General features: G+C 36.0%; 3 protein-coding genes across 9 annotated transcripts in view; 1 reads left to right on the top strand and 2 right to left on the bottom strand.

Annotated features, from left to right (window-relative positions):
- Positions 1-2,670: 2,670 nt before the first annotated feature.
- Positions 2,671-7,357, bottom strand: cdkn2aip (CDKN2A interacting protein). The gene is made up of 4 exons (XM_039654330.2): positions 7,216-7,357; positions 6,476-6,722; positions 5,426-5,547; positions 2,671-3,325 (listed from the first exon to the last, which is right to left on the bottom strand). Exons 2-4 carry the CDS (start codon positions 6,718-6,720, stop codon positions 2,775-2,777), a joined length of 918 nt encoding a protein of 305 aa, XP_039510264.1. The 5' UTR covers positions 6,721-6,722; positions 7,216-7,357; the 3' UTR covers positions 2,671-2,774.
- On the top strand, positions 7,320-14,469 carry tubgcp4 (tubulin gamma complex component 4). 2 transcript variants are annotated; one of them, XM_039654328.2, is made up of 18 exons: positions 7,320-7,504; positions 7,846-7,974; positions 8,066-8,188; positions 8,272-8,325; positions 8,853-8,909; positions 9,009-9,088; positions 9,185-9,386; positions 9,986-10,151; positions 10,238-10,362; positions 11,446-11,496; positions 11,577-11,682; positions 11,774-11,881; positions 11,971-12,115; positions 12,208-12,385; positions 13,224-13,358; positions 13,441-13,557; positions 13,974-14,113; positions 14,188-14,469. In XM_039654328.2, the coding sequence occupies exons 1-18, from the start codon at positions 7,427-7,429 to the stop codon at positions 14,198-14,200; spliced, it is 2,007 nt and encodes a 668-aa protein (XP_039510262.1). In that variant the 5' UTR covers positions 7,320-7,426; the 3' UTR covers positions 14,201-14,469. The 2 variants fall into 2 exon arrangements, with proteins under 2 accessions (XP_039510262.1, XP_088985199.1); XM_089129073.1 differs by lacking the exon at positions 14,188-14,469 and having other exon boundaries at positions 13,974-14,144.
- The window catches only part of tp53bp1 (tumor protein p53 binding protein, 1), a 32,384-nt gene continuing 30,980 nt past the window's right edge, over positions 14,463-15,866 (bottom strand). For all 6 annotated transcript variants that reach the window (XM_039654322.2, XM_039654325.2, XM_039654324.2 and 3 more), the window contains one exon: positions 14,463-14,750. In XM_039654322.2, coding sequence (XP_039510256.2) covers positions 14,569-14,750 — 182 coding nt within the window. In that variant the 3' untranslated portion in view covers positions 14,463-14,568. The remainder of the gene's footprint in view (positions 14,751-15,866) is intronic.

Below are 15,866 nucleotides of genomic sequence, written 5' to 3'. Positions count from 1 at the left end.
GTGCCACTGCCAGCAGAAGAAGAGTGGAGAGCGACACGAAATAGCCTACGCGTCTGCTGTTGCTGGCTGGCATTGAGAAACAGGTCAAACACGTCTCTGCTTAAAAATAGATGTTGCCTCATTTTATATAACAATCAAACCTCTGTGCACGTTTAAGCCGTTTATAATATTCAGATATCCCAACGATTTTTCATTGTTCATTTGATTGTGTAATTGTATTCAGGTTGCTGGAGAGGAAGCTAATTGATTATGAGGAAAGCAGTATGTGATGTGTAATAAAACTGTCATTTGCTTTATAAGGAACTATTAGATCTGCTCTGACACGAGATTAAACAAATGAGCACTGACGTGATGTAAACACAATAATTACAAACATTTTTACAAATTGGAAAATATAGCTGCAAGCTGTAATCATCTTAATCGTTTCTTTGCTGTCATTTTGGCAAAAAAGTCCATCACGAGTCTCCACTGACAGGGTTTGATGAAATAGCAATAGATTCTGGCTTCACAATAAACAAATGAAAGGAAATTCCTCCCTTTTACTGTTAAACTGTCATAAGATATGTGAACAGTGTGTATGATGACTTATTTTAAACAGTTAAGCTTAATTACAACCCAAGTTTTGGTCGATTTGTGTTTGTATTTATTTCTATAATACAGTCAATATGTGGCCTTTTAACTTTTAAAATTTTTTAAACAGTGCTTAACTGCTTAAACTTTAACCGTAATGCACCATTATGATAATCAAACACAGAAACCAAATTATAAATAGCACACATTTTGCCATAAACCAAAGTAATGCAAAATGTATCTTTTCAAATATATATGCCTTTAAATGTCTCTTTGCTGTATATTATATTAAAAGAGCAAAATGACATTGTTTACTCAATTTAATCATACAGCAATATATTCAGTCATGCCAGACAACTCACAAAAATCTGTATACAGTATCTTAAATATATATATATATATATATATATACTGTATATACACACTCACCTAAAGGATTATTAGGAACACCATAATAAGTTGATGAAGTTGATGAAGATTTGTGGGATGCACTCCCAGGGCACGAAGCTCCCGTTCCACCACATCCCAAAAGATGCTCTATTGGGTTGAGATCTGGTGACTGTGGGGGCCATTTTAGTACAATGAACTCATTGTCATGGTCAAGAAACCAATTTGAAATGATTCGAGCTTTGTGACATGGTGCATTATCCTGCTGGAAGTAGCCATCAGAGGATGAGTACATGGTGGCCATAAAGGGCTGGACATGGTCAGAAACGATGCTCAGGTAGGCCGTGGCATTTAAACGATGCCTAATTGGCACTAAGGGGCCTAAAGTGAGACAAGAAAACATCCCCCACAACATTACACCACCACCAGCACCATCAGCCTGCACAGTGGTAACAAGCATGATGGATCCATGTTCTCATTCTGTTTACACCAAATTCTGACTCTACTATCTGAATTAGGGCTGTCAAACGATTAATCGTGATTAATCGCATCCAAAATAAGTTTGTTTTTACATAAAATATGTGGGTGCACTGTTTATAATTATTTTATATATATAAATACACACACATGCTTGTATATATATTCAAGGCATATTTTTTATGTATATACTGTATATCGATTTATATATCATTTATATTATATATAAATATTTTATATATAATAAATAATACTTTTTTTCTTAAATATACATGCATGTGTGTGTATTTATAAATATACAAAATAATTATACACAGTGCACCCACATATATTATGTAAACACAAACTTTTATATGGATGCAATTAATCGCGATTAATCGTTTGACAGCCCGTCTCTCTCTCTCTCTCTCACACACACACACACACACAGTATATACTATATATATATTTGGAAACACCCCATCAAGTCTGAGATCTCTACGGCTTCCGGTCTCTGATGTCTAGACACTTTTAGGTAACTTAGAATAATTATCAAAACAGTACAAATAAATCTGGTGTAATTAACACAAAACCTTAAGAATGTTTATTTTTAAAATGTCGCAACAAAACAAAACAAAAACAGAGGGATAGAAACAACATATGAACCCCAGGTAAACCTCAAGTAAACTTTACATTAAACCAAACACTTACACTTCAGTGATAACTCTGCCACAACAATCATCATGACACAGGTGGCGGTTTTTATTTGACATTCAAAAAATCTGCCCAAAGGTCCACAACAACAGCAACATTACCATTCTCTGTCACAGTGGTAGAAATGTTTCATATATACGAATATATGTGAAACGAGGGGAAAATATAGAAAAAAAATCAGAGTGGCGTAAAATCTAGGTATCAAGCTAACAATAATATTTTTTACTGTATTTTTATTGTTTTATTAACTATATTTGTTATTTTGAATATTGGACCAGGAAAAAATCCAATCACTGTCAACTGTATATTCTCAATGTCATGTTTCAGAAATAAATAAAACAAAAGTTATTGACATTTATACTAATTAAAATAGGCACTTTTTTAACTGCCAACATTTTTCATAGAACTACAACTGCAGAAATGAAGATCTAAACCATTAACTTCACAACCATAAACAAGACTCTAAAGCAACAGAGCAACCCTTTTACAAGCCACAAAACTGACCAGCACTTGTTTTTTAAGATCCCTTTTTCACACAACTAAATAACTCAGTCCTTCTCCTTAGTGCCATTCAGAATGGTCATAACTGAAAATCTTTGGGACGTCTCCACGGCTGCCCCGACTAAATCACTGAGCAGAATAGAGCTCTACTGGCCTTCCTGAAAGGGATAGCTGAGAGCTGGAGGGAAGACCTGGCTCCTGGACTGTTCATCCAGCAGAACCACATCGTCAACGTCCCGTCCTCGGAACCTGCGGCGGCAAATTTTCACTGTCACTTTTTGCCCTTGAAAAACTTTGAGTGCTTCCTTGGAGGCCATTGCCTTGGCGGCACACTCATCGCGCCCGTAGCCCGTACCCATGTAGACGGTGCAGCAGCGCAGTTCACACACCTGGCCTTCTTTTTGGGTACGTCCCATTGGCAGGTCAGGGATGTCTTTGAGAGGTACAAACACACAGCTAAGACTGGCCTTGCATGACTCCACACAACTGCGCAAGATTTCGTAGTGTTCCAGGTTGGGACCAAAGCCACCAGCAGACACGAGCTTCCAAGCAACCGCCTTGTAGAGTCGATTAAAAAAGGGCTGGTGTTCTGCGGGCGCCCCCGGTGGAGGGCCTGATTTCAGAGTACTCTTTGCATGAGCTTTAACGTCTGGATCATTAGGTTTAGCCTTCTTACCCTGGTAATCAGCATCCAATTCTGCAAAATACAGGGGGGAAAGCTCAGCTATTATACTACTGTTCAAACGTGGTCAGTAATAAAGAAATCAATAGTAAACTAATAGTTAATACATTAATAGACTGTATAAAATAGTGAGTTCTTCATGCATTGTCAGTGTAATTAACGAAGTGTTATTGTTGAATTCACTTTTAAAGAGTTAGATAATGCTCTATTAACAACTTATTAACCAGTATTTCCAACTTTAGATTAGGTCACTGAAAATCGGAAAAGTGCTGTGAACTAAACTTTATTGGACATGAATTGGATTCATATTCAGCGTTCCTTCAAATGTTTTACAAATACATTAAAGGGATTGTTCACCCAAAAATGAAAATTCTGTCATCATTTACTCACCCTCAAGTTGTTGCAAACCTGTATGAGTTTCTTTATTCTGCTGAACACAAATGAAGATATTTTGAAGAATGATTGGAACCAAACAGTTGTTTGGCACCATTGACTTCCATAGTAGAAAAAAAAAATACTATGGAAGTCAATTGTGCCAAAGTTCAATTCATTCTTCAAAATATCTTCATTTGTGTTCAGGAGAAGAAAGAAACTCAAATAGGTTTGCAACAACAACAATTTTTGGGTGGAATATCCCTTTAAGCCTATCCCCAAAGCTAAACATAAAAAAAAGTAAATAACAATGTTGTCATTATGAAATGCATACAAAATACTCATTAGATCACGTTGTTAAAATACACCATTTAGGATAAAGTAATGGAACTACAGTTTATCAGCTAATAATCAACTATAAACTTAATCAACAGTTTGCAAATTATGATAAATAGTTCATTACTGTATACAGTGAGCATTATATTACCTAACAATTTTTAATCAGAAATGACACATTCATCAAAAAATCAGCACAACGGTTTTCAACATTGATATAAGAAGAAATGTTTCTTGAGCAGCAAATCATCATATTAGAATGATTTCTGAAGGATTATAACTGCAGTAATGATGCTGAAAATTCAGCTTTGCCATCATAGAAATAAATGACATTTTAAAATATATTACAATAGAAAAATGTTATTTAAAATTGCAATAATATTTCACAATATGACTGTTTTTATTGTATTTTTGGTTATGCAAATGAAGTCTTGGTGAGCATAAGAGACTTTGAACAGTAGTGTACATTAGTTTTTATTTGTCCCCGTAGGGAAAGTGTCTTTTCAGCAATGTTCACAGGCATCATAAATTGGCATACAAAAAATAATAACACTAAAAAGGCCAGAGGATGCCTCTTATCACTCACAATATTGTTTGCCTTTTTTCATGGCTATGTGATGTATTCCCTAACAAATTACTTGCCATTATTACAACTTTCCTTACTGATTTCTTCTGTACTTTGGAAGCATAACCATACCAACAAACAACACTGAATTTCATGACACTTTTTAAAGAAGCTCCATAAAACTTTGTTGTGGAGATTTTAATTTGAAGATTTGAAGGCAATTTCTTTAAGAATACTCTGTCGTGTCTTCATACTTGTAACTCGTTAGCATGTCCCATTTAAGCTCATGGTCTAGCACTATGCCAAGGTATTTATAATTTGGGTCACACTATATTATGTGCCCTTAACTACTATCCTTACATACAAAAATGGGTACAATGTATTTATTATGCTTGCAAAACACCTTTTGCTGCAACTGAGGTGGGATACGTGTAAGGTCAGGGACAGGTTTGGTGGTACGGGCAGTTAAGTGTAAGAGAAGGGTCAACAGTGTAAGCATATATATAGATGTAATTACAAAAAATTATTATAGCTGTAAATACATGCAGGTATTTTTTTGCATATAAAATGTAAAAAAAAACAAAAACATGCATGTACAGAATAAGTGCATTATATGAAATGATTCATTTAAATATTAGTACAGTACAGTAGTTAAAGACTCCTAATATAAAGTGGGGCCATAATTTTTAACTGATTGGATTGGATTGAACTTTATCCAATCCAATCAGTTAAAAATTATGGCCCCACTTTATATTAGGAGTCTAATTTTTAACTGATAGTATTGGCTCCCCATTAAGCAATGTATTTATTTAAATGACACACATTATAGATTGTCCATTTACCTGAAACTGCAGGTCTTTTATTTTTTCCCATGATTTCATCTCTAGTCCGTCGCTCAGGGGCCTCAATCACAGTGATTCCTTCCGCCATCTCATTTATTTTGTCCATTACAGGCTGTGGATATCTGCATTAAAGTCAACGACATAAGAGTGCTCTCAATAAAAAAGGAATCTTTATTTAAAAAAAAAAAAAAATCAAGAATCAAAAATCATCTGACAATATTAGAAATGTATTAGAAGTGTGACGTGACTTTCATTTGGTAAGCGTTTTTCAAATATTAATATTACTAATAACAAAAATGCTCTATAGATAATTTATTTTAGATCATAATAAAAATTATGCCAAACTATGTTTTCCTTTCAAGAATTTCATTCTTTTATTCTTCATTTTAATATCAGGACAGTTCTATAACATTCACATTTTCGACTTTATTTCTCCCCAAAAAACATGAAAATTCATAGAAAATGTAAAATATTGTAATCACAGAAGAGATTTATTTAAAGCCATTTTATGTACGCATTACCGTTCAGAAGTCTAGGGTCGGAAAACAAGGCTGAATTTACTTGATCAATAAAATCAGTCTTAAAAAAATATTATGAAATATTACAATTTAAAATAATATAGTTAATAGATTCTAAAATGTAATGTATTCCTGTGATGACAAAGTTTAATTGTAGCCATTATATAATGCAGTAGCCATTACTTATTTCTTATTATTATCAATGTTGAAAACGGTTGTGCTGCTTCATATTTTTGTGAAAAAACATGAAATTCTTTAATGAATATACATTTCTCTCATACCATTATAAAAGGTCTTTACACTGTCACTTTTTTAACATTTTTAAAGCATCTTTGCTATATATTAGTATTAATTTAAATAAATGAATAAATAAATCCAAACTTTTGGGTAGTATATTTCAGAATAAATGTATAGATCTGCGAAAATTATATACATGTCACTGACCCATTTAGAACTGATATTATACGAAATGCCTTTTACGTTCATGAAAACAACAACAAATGAAGAAAGTCCATGATAAAATGACAATTACCGACAGCCCAAAAACACGTGGTTGGCCCAAACCATAGACAGAGACAGTAGTCTGTCTAAAGTAGGACTTGGGGTCCCAGGTTTGATTGTAGGAAAAGCCTCCATGTTGCGCAGGACAAACTCTCTCCTCGCATGCCATTGTTTATTTGTCTCACAATATCCTCTTAAAGATTCCACCCAGTTCACGAGGTGTGGATTCTGACCGAGGAACTCAGACACGATATCTGCTCCTGTCCCCGCCGCCATCACTGAAAACATGTAAAACAATCAAAAGTTACTTTGAGAAGTTCATAAATGGCAAGTGTCCCAAACACAGGTTCAGGCCCAGAGGACGGCTGTAATTCTAGGCATGTTTCCCAGTGACAGACAAACAAACAAACAAACAGTTCATCAGTGGTTGGCAAGATAGGAAATCTGCAGACAGAGAGAACAGCTCATACATAAACATCAGTACACTGATTTTAGGTACACTGGTTCACTATAGTTTAAGGCTTGCTTTCTTCATACAATATCGCAAAGATTATTTTTTAGCAGGCTATCACGATACAATTACCAAAACATTTTAGTATGCATGTAAATGACCACTTTGCTCATCCTGTGTTGATTTAATGACTCCAATATTAACGTACATGAGTCCAAGCAGTCGCTAGGGCCAATCAGTATGTAACGTTACAATAATGAAACGGCAAAACACACTAAACAACTGCAACAGATCGTTAAGAGAACATAAACAAGATTTACCTCGAACTATATTATCCGCAGACAAGACCTCATTAGCTGCATGTAGTAAAATTAAGTTAAATGTGACTGTAGTGCAGCTGTCTGAGCACTTCCCCTGTCGCTTTCGAGATTTACGTCATCAACGTGCGACGGGGTTTTGGCGGTGCAAAATAATGATGAGAAAGTATTACCTGTGTTTTTATTACGCTGTCTGACTAGCAGCGTCGGTAAAATGATCCATGAGTTGCTTCTGGCTCTCAGTGGATATCCTGGGACCATATTCACTTGGAATAAACGGAATGGATTGCAGGTATTTTATGCCGTATTCTGTCATTGACGTATGTAATGTCTCAATACAGAATTAAGCATTTGCATCATGGCTGTACGGAAACAGGAAAATATATTTTTAACTAACATGTCAATAGTTTTTGTATCACATTTATAAATGCATTTATAAAAAATATCCCTTAAAGTTGCATTGCATTTACATATGACTTGGTATACAGAATAATCCATACCATGTTGCATACATGCCCCAGACATGGTAATATCATGGTATTCTGAAGTACTTAAAGAAATACCATGTAAAAAAGCAATAATTTGTTTGAATTCCAGTATAAAATAAGATGCATCAAGTGTTGTTGATCACAGGTGTCCCAGGACCTTCCATTCCTCCACCCCAGTGAAACCAGTGTCCTCAATCGGCTCTGTAAAATGGGCACTGACTATGTGCGCTTCACAGAATTCATAGAGCAACACACAGGTCATGTCCACCAACAGGTAATCAGATCATAATCTTCAAGCTTTCATTGTGTGTCAAGGACATGATCAGATCGAGGCAGAAGTGTGACTCCTTCTCCATGTCTCACAGGAGCACTACTCCAGCCAGCCGAGTCAGTCTGGGCTTCACGGCATTTATCTGCGTGCGTTCTGCACTGGACTGAACTCAATGCTTCAGCCCTATCGACAGGCTTTACTGGACCTTGAAAAAGAGGTTGTACATTTGGAGAGTCATTATAGAGCTTTTTGATCCATATTTGCAGATAATATTAAACGATTTACTTTTTTTTCTTACAGTTTCTTGGTGATCCACACCTCTCTATTTCTCATGTAAACTACATGCTGGAACAGGTAAAGAGAAAACTTGACTTTTTACCTGAACACCTGATCCACTGAAATATGTGGAACTGTCAAAAGTTTGGGGTCAGTAAGATTTTTTTTTTCTATAGTTGTATGTATTTAAGGCAATTAATAGTTTTATTCAGCAAGGATGCATTAAATGAATCAAAAGTGACTGTAAAAACGTTTAGGTTATAAAGTTACACACAAAAAAAATATCTGTTTAAAATAAATCCTAGAAAGAAATGTATCATGGTTTCCATCATCAATGAGTAATGGCTGCTTGAAATTAAGCTTTGCCAACAAAAAACGTTTCACAAGATAACTATTTTTATTGTATTTTTGATTTAATAAAAGTGAGTGGTAGCTTTTGTGAGCATAAAAGATTTTTAAAATTTTTACCAGACCCCAAACCCAAACCCTACATACAGTGGTTTAATTCATTACATAATTAAACAAATGGATTTAAACTAAATTCAACCAAGTCCCATATTTTCAATACGGACAATGACTATATGTCTAACTTGCAGTTTATTCAGTTTCAGCTTCTCTTCCCATCTGTGATGGTTGTTGTGGAGACCATCAAGTCTCAGAAGGTTGGTAACTAGATGGATGCCACCTGTTTGCGGTAAATGATTAGAAGAGTGCATGGTTGGAAATAAGAACCTTCTGAAACTTTCTTCTTGTTTCAACAGATTCATGGCTGCCAGATCCTAGAAACCGTGTACAAGCACAGCTGTGGAGGACTGCCTCCTGTCAGGACGGCCTTAGAGAAGTGAGCTCTCAAAAACCCTACTAAAAGCCCCTAATGCTCGAACGTAAGACACATAATTCTATTTTTACTGCTCTAATGGTAGTGTCTGTTTCCCAGGATTCTTGCAGTGTGCCATGGCGTGATGTATAAGCAGCTGGCTGCGTGGATGCTGCACGGGTTGCTACTGGATCAGAGTGAGGAGTTCTTTGTCAAGCAGGGTCCCAGTGCTGGCGGAGCCACAGCTGCACAGGAGGAAGAGGAGGAGGACCTGGGTATCGGAGGGCTGAGTGGAAAACAGCTCCGTGAGCTGCAGGATTTGGTGAGAGACTAAGGATGCATTTACACTACATGGTTCAAGTGATCCAATACAGATTGGATGTGACCCACCACGAATGTGTAAGCAGGAAAAAAAGCACATGGATTCCGATATTCTCAGATCGTTTTCAGGCCTCATTCATAAATATTCAAATAAATCTGATGTGAGTCGGAAACTTGCATTTGCGTCTGCCACGTAAGCACCCAATAGTTAAGGGAGAACTCCGGTGCAAAACGAACCTTTGGTCTAATAAAACATCGGTACCTAGTCAACCGTTCTCTGAGATTTGTTTTCATGATAATCGAATGTAAAGAGTTTTATCTTCACACTTATGAAATAGATGCTCCCTGGCAAAATATCTACTATAATGTGATGAAATATTTGCTATTTTTATGTTGTTGTTGTTGTTTTTAAACCTAATCAAAAAACACAGCCGCCTTTAAACAGCCATCAATAGCAAAAGGTTGGCAGCTGAATGGTGTTATTACAAACCAGCCAAACTCTTTCGGCTTGTACATGAATATAAATTTAGCATTTTTTTTACTGATTGTGATTTATTATAACAATTAATACATTTTCTGTTGGTTACTTTCCCTCTGTAGAGGCTGATTGAGGAAGAGAACATGCTTGCACCTTCTCTGCAGCAGTTCTCCTTGCGTGTGGAGATGCTTCCCTCATACATCCCTGTTCGGGTAGCTGAAAAGATCCTCTTTGTTGGAGAGTCTGTGCAAATGTTTGAAAATCACAACCAGAGTCCATCGCGAGCTGGTGAGTGAATGAGCATTTTGGGTTTGTTGTTCAGGTGTGTTCGTGATGGTTTTGTTTCATAACGCTGCCCTCGTGTGGTTGCTCAGGGTCTATACTGAAGCATCAGGAGGACATGTTTGCAGCAGAGCTCCACAGACTCAAACAGCAGCCTCTCTTTAGTCTGGTGGACTTTGAGAATCTTGTGGATGGCATTCGGAGCACAGTTGCTGAGGTTGGTACAGTAACTAAATAGTTTTTTAAAGCTGAATCCCAAAATGTGAAACATGTCTATAACATCTCTGGGTTATATTTCACAAGATGAGTGAAGCTCATTTTTAAGCCATTATGACATTATTTTCAAGATCTGTGAATGATGTAAACAAGTCAGCCTCTTTATGCTTTCTAAATACTTAAATAGTTGTATGCATATTTTGAAATAAACATAAAAATGTTTTGATAAGTTCCTATTCGTTAGCAAATGGATTCATAAATTAACTAACAATGAGCAATACATTTGTTACTGTATTTCTTAATCTTTGTTAATGTTAGTTGTTATTAATTATAATGGATCTGAGCTAACATGAGACAATTCAAATCAAAATCAAAAACTTTCGATTTTAATAATGTTGAAATTAAAGGGATACTCCACTTTTTTTGGAAATAGGCTCATTTTACAACTCCCCCAGAGTTAAATTGTTGGATCTTACCGTTTTCGAATCCATTCAGCCGATTTTCTAATATCTAGAAGTATATCTTTAACCAGACAGTTTCTGGTCCCATTGACTGGAGTAGAAAATCGGCTGAATCGATTCGAAAATTGTAAAACTCAAACGTTTAACTCTGAGGGAGTTGTAAAATGAGCCTATTTCCAAAAAAGTGGAGTATCCCTTTAACATTAAACATATTAACAAATGCTTTCAATAAGTATTTTTATTGTTCTTTTTAACTAATAGTTAACTAATGTTAACAAATGGAACCTAATTAGAAAGTGTTACCAAAATGGTTTGAAAATTGAATTTAGAAAATATAGTGTATTGTATTAGTAAAGAGAATCTAAAAGATGATTAGATCAATGGCAGAGCTCCTCCAGTCACGGAAAACGTGGAAATATCAGGAAATTTTAACATTATAATTTCACGCCTGGAAAATTCACAGAAACTTGTACAATGTGACAGTTACATTCTGAAACGCCAAAATGTAACTTTTTTTTCAAGGTGAAAAATTAGCATATTTTCATGAGATTCACCCGCACTAATAGCTCTACAAAACATCAGTTATTGTCCGTATTGAAAATTGTTTTTGTCTTTTCTTGTAGCACTTATGGACTTTGATGGTAGAGGAATCTGATCTTTTGGGGCAGCTTAAGGTAAACAGCGCGATTTGTTGATGGTCCGCTTTTGCTGGCACACTTTTGCTCTCACAGTGAATGAGTTGTTGCTGTTTCAGATCATTAAGGACTTTTACTTGTTGGGGCGAGGTGAATTGTACCAAGTCTTTATTGACCTTGCTCAACATATGCTGAAAACCCCACCATCTGCTGTTACTGAACATGGTATGATTCATTTTTCTTATAACACATGAAAAACACCCACTTCAAATTCTTACATCCTCTTATTCCTCTGATTTTGCTATTTTTGTTTCAGATGTCAATGTGGCATTTCAGCAAGCAGCTCATAAAGTGCTTCTAGATGATGACAATCTTTTGCCCCTCCTCCATCTCACCATAGACTACCAAGGGAAAGAAAGCAAAGGTATTGCCTAACGACTAGCATTTTTAGCCCTAACCAACCCTGTGTTCGCATATTAAATACTTTACATAATTGTATAATTATGCTCACAGAGGCTTCTGGGAATCGAGAGGGCACCACTCCTCCACAGGAGAGTTCTCCTCGTGAGGCTCCGCCCACTGGCTGGGCTGCGCTGGGATTGGCTTACAAGGTTCAATGGCCCCTACATATTCTTTTCACTCCTGCTGTGTTGGAGAAGTAAGCCATTGGTTTATATTAGCCATTTAATATTATTATTCCATTAATCAACTGTATGAACACCACAGCGGTTAACCCGTGCTTCGTTTCAGGTATAACGTAGTGTTTCGTTACCTGCTGAGTGTGCGTCGTGTCCAGTCCGAGCTGCAGCACTGCTGGGCCCTGCAGATGCAGCGCAAACATCTTAAATCAAACCAGACGGATGCAGTTAAATGGAGACTACGCAACCATATGGCCTTCCTAGTGGACAACCTTCAGTATTACCTTCAGGTTACAACTTCATCTCTTTGGCTACGGACTACACACTGCTAAAAGTATTTTTCTGATGATGTGAAAAAACATGAGCTACTGTTTAAAGGTCAATAGTACGTTTTTTTTTAATGTTTTTGCAATATGTTATCTGTTATGCTCACTGAAGCTGCATTTAATTTATACACAAATAAATTATTTTATTCCTGTGACTGCAAAGCTGAATTTTCAGCATCATTACTTCAGTGTCACAAGATCCTTCAGAAATCATATCTAATATGATTATTTGCTGATCAAGAAACATTTCTTATTATTATCAATGATGAAAACAGTTGTGCTGCTAAGAACAGCATTTATTTGAAATAGAAATCTTTTGTAACGTTATGAAGGTCTTTTACTCTCAGTTTGATCCATTTGATGTTTCTTTGCTGAAGTATACATATATTTTTTTACTGATTCCCCCAAGTGTACATACATACTAATAGGGACCTATTAAGATGTCAACATTGCATCATATGTATATATATATAAATAAAACATTCATGGCCCGGTTTAGATTAAACCAGGATTAGGGCTTCATTCAATTAGGACATTTAAGTAGATTTTATAAATGTGACTTAGAAAAAAGAAAAAAAAAACATTATTGGTGTGCATCTTAAACAATGGGACTGACATATTTTAAGATTTTTTTTTACACTCACACAGATTCACCAGAGAAAGTCTACCATCTGGACACCAATAATATTTTTTAACATGCTAATCTTGCATACTGTTTGTTGTTTAGTATGCAAATTGAGACCAAGCATAATAATAATGAATATACTGTATTTTAATATCATTATTTTGCATTGTTTTTCAGGTGGACGTTCTGGAGTCTCAGTTTTCGCAACTCTTACAACAGATCAACTCCACACGAGACTTTGAGAGCATTCGATTGGCCCATGACCATTTCCTCAGCAATCTTCTCGCACAATCTTTCATATTGCTCAAACCTGTGAGTGTCCAGAACATTTCTCTGTGTATCCCAGATTGTGTGTTTTGCTTTTGGTTAAATATTCATTTTATTTCTCTCCTAGGTGTTTCACTGTTTAAATGAAATTTTGGACCTTTGTCACAACTTTTGTTCCCTGGTCAGTCAAAATCTTGGGCCTCTGGATGAAAGAGGAACAGCCCAGCTAGATATTCTTGTGAAGGTAACTTTGCTTGTGTGAATTGTATGCGCATTTATGGAAGTCAATATCTGCCACATCAAAAAAAAAAAAAATCATGCTTTGGTAAGACATAAATCTAAATCGAGATAAAAAGCTCAAATCAAAATTGACAGTCAGAACCATGACCAGTCAATTATGTGTTGAAACTGAGCTAAGTGAAATAGTCATTTATTTATTTTTAAGAAAAATTGTCATAACAAACTTTGTCACAACTATGATTTCCTAAAGTTGTTTTTTTTTTTTCTTGTGGCAGAAATGGGCTTCCATAAATTCTTCCATCTGTAATAATTTCAAAATCTTCAAAACAACACTTTGTCATAACATGAATGATTTAAAAACATGTTTTTAATGTGGCAGAAATAGGCTTTGATAGATATTGCTGTACTTTTACTTCCCAGGGATTTAGTCGTCAGTCGTTCCTGCTTTTCAAGATTCTTTCCAGCGTTCGGAACCACCAGATAAACTCTGACTTGGCACAGCTACTGTTACGACTGGACTACAACAAATACTATACACAGGCAGGAGGCACGCTGGGAAGGTAGGCATGAGTGATGCAGTGCTTTAGTGAGCCGATTCATGCAAAAATGTAACATGTTGTTCGTTGTCCTGCAGTTTTGGCCTATAAAGTGGATCCTGAAGATCTCGGAGGCAAACCTCACACAATGGTGCATTTCATCTTAAAACACACCCAATACAATACTTGTTCATTTGTACATTAAATTAATATGATAGGGCTCCTGTCAATGTCACTGCTTGTGTCCTGCTTTTACCGTACTCTCAACTACCCTATGCCATTTTACAAAAAGTAAAACTATTCTTTGAACACTTAAAATCTGTAAATACCATGTGCTTTGTAATCTCTGTTATGAAATAAAACCGACAAGTGGAACAATCACGATTTCTTTATGTCATAAAAACTATGTACAGTAAAATGCATGCACTAAAACAGAGGACATTTAAAAGACACGGGAGAAGACACCAGAGGACGGTGGTTTACGTAGACGGGTTGTGACAGAATGCAGAATTGCTGTCATAGCTGAGGCACTTTCCACAGATCAAGCTCTGAATCAGCCACTCCAGAGAGACGACAGGCATGTCCGGGGCCACACGTTTCAGTTCCTCAGAGGGACATGCAGTTGCTGTCACTGCCAGGTCTAACTTCATGTTTGTAATGTCTGTTAATGACAATCACGTTATTCCATATGCTTTTCTGATTACTTTGCCACCAGTTTTTTTTTTAGTGCATACTTAAAAGGTACACTATGTAGCTTTTGTCCAAAATTTCAACATGACATCATGACTTTTGCATAAACATAAACGCGTTTATGTCTACGCCATTAACGTCCGAGTGATTCCGCATGTCAGTACACGCAGTCAAATGTCCTTACGAAACGAAGCAAAATGTAGATCTACATCTGGGGAGCGATCTTTTTTTCTTCCTAGGATGGTAAGTGAACAGTCATAAATGCCATTAACCCCAGTGACAGTTAGGTTTAGGGACGGGGTTGAGGTAAGTCATATATTTATATACAGTAATAACGTTAAGTCAACGGCGTTCGTAAACACGCTGAAAAGCGATTATGCGTGTTGATAGCACGCCAAAAATGGAAATACGAATTGGCGTGTCATACACACGCTGCTTCATGAGATCAGTCTGCAAAATTTAATGAGCGAGTACATTGGAAGTGCAGAGTCTGCTCTTTGGTTCATGGCATGCCATTTTGCACGGTCGAGCGCACTCTAGCAAATTGCACCCAAACAGTGCACTCATGCAAAATGGCATGCCATGATCAGAAGAGCAGACTCTAGGTTCAAGGATGAAGAAGAATATAAAGCATGATAATATAATGAATCCATCTTTCAAACCATGTTTTTACATAGATTTGAATTTTTAATTTGTATTTATTTTAATTATGGCTGTCAAACGATTAATCGCCTCCAAAATAAAAGTTTGTGTTTACATAATATATGTGTGTGCACTATGTATAACTATTTTATATATAGAAAGCGGTTTTGCTGAGAAAGATGGAAAAAAGACATGGACGAGACTCGAGACTATACATTTAAAATGAAGTAGTGCAGTCCAATGGAAAAAAATGCGTTTTTCCGATACAAGACGAGAGCTTATTGCTCATTACCAAATTGTTGTTATTTTGGTAATTTGGTATTTTATTGCAGTTAGTTTTTCAGTTACTGTTGTTAGTTTTAGTTTTTCATTTTTTATTTCAGTCTACAAAAATGTTTTTCACCAATCGATTTAGTCCTAGGCTTCAGTTTTCGTTTACGAAAAC

The sequence above is a fragment of the Pimephales promelas genome, chromosome 1, assembly GCF_988280905.1.
Source record: "Pimephales promelas chromosome 1, fPimPro1.hap1.1, whole genome shotgun sequence".
Taxonomy (NCBI): Eukaryota; Metazoa; Chordata; class Actinopteri; order Cypriniformes; family Leuciscidae; genus Pimephales; species Pimephales promelas.
Note: the sequence above shows the minus strand (reverse complement) of the source record. Positions and strands in the feature narration are given on the sequence as shown.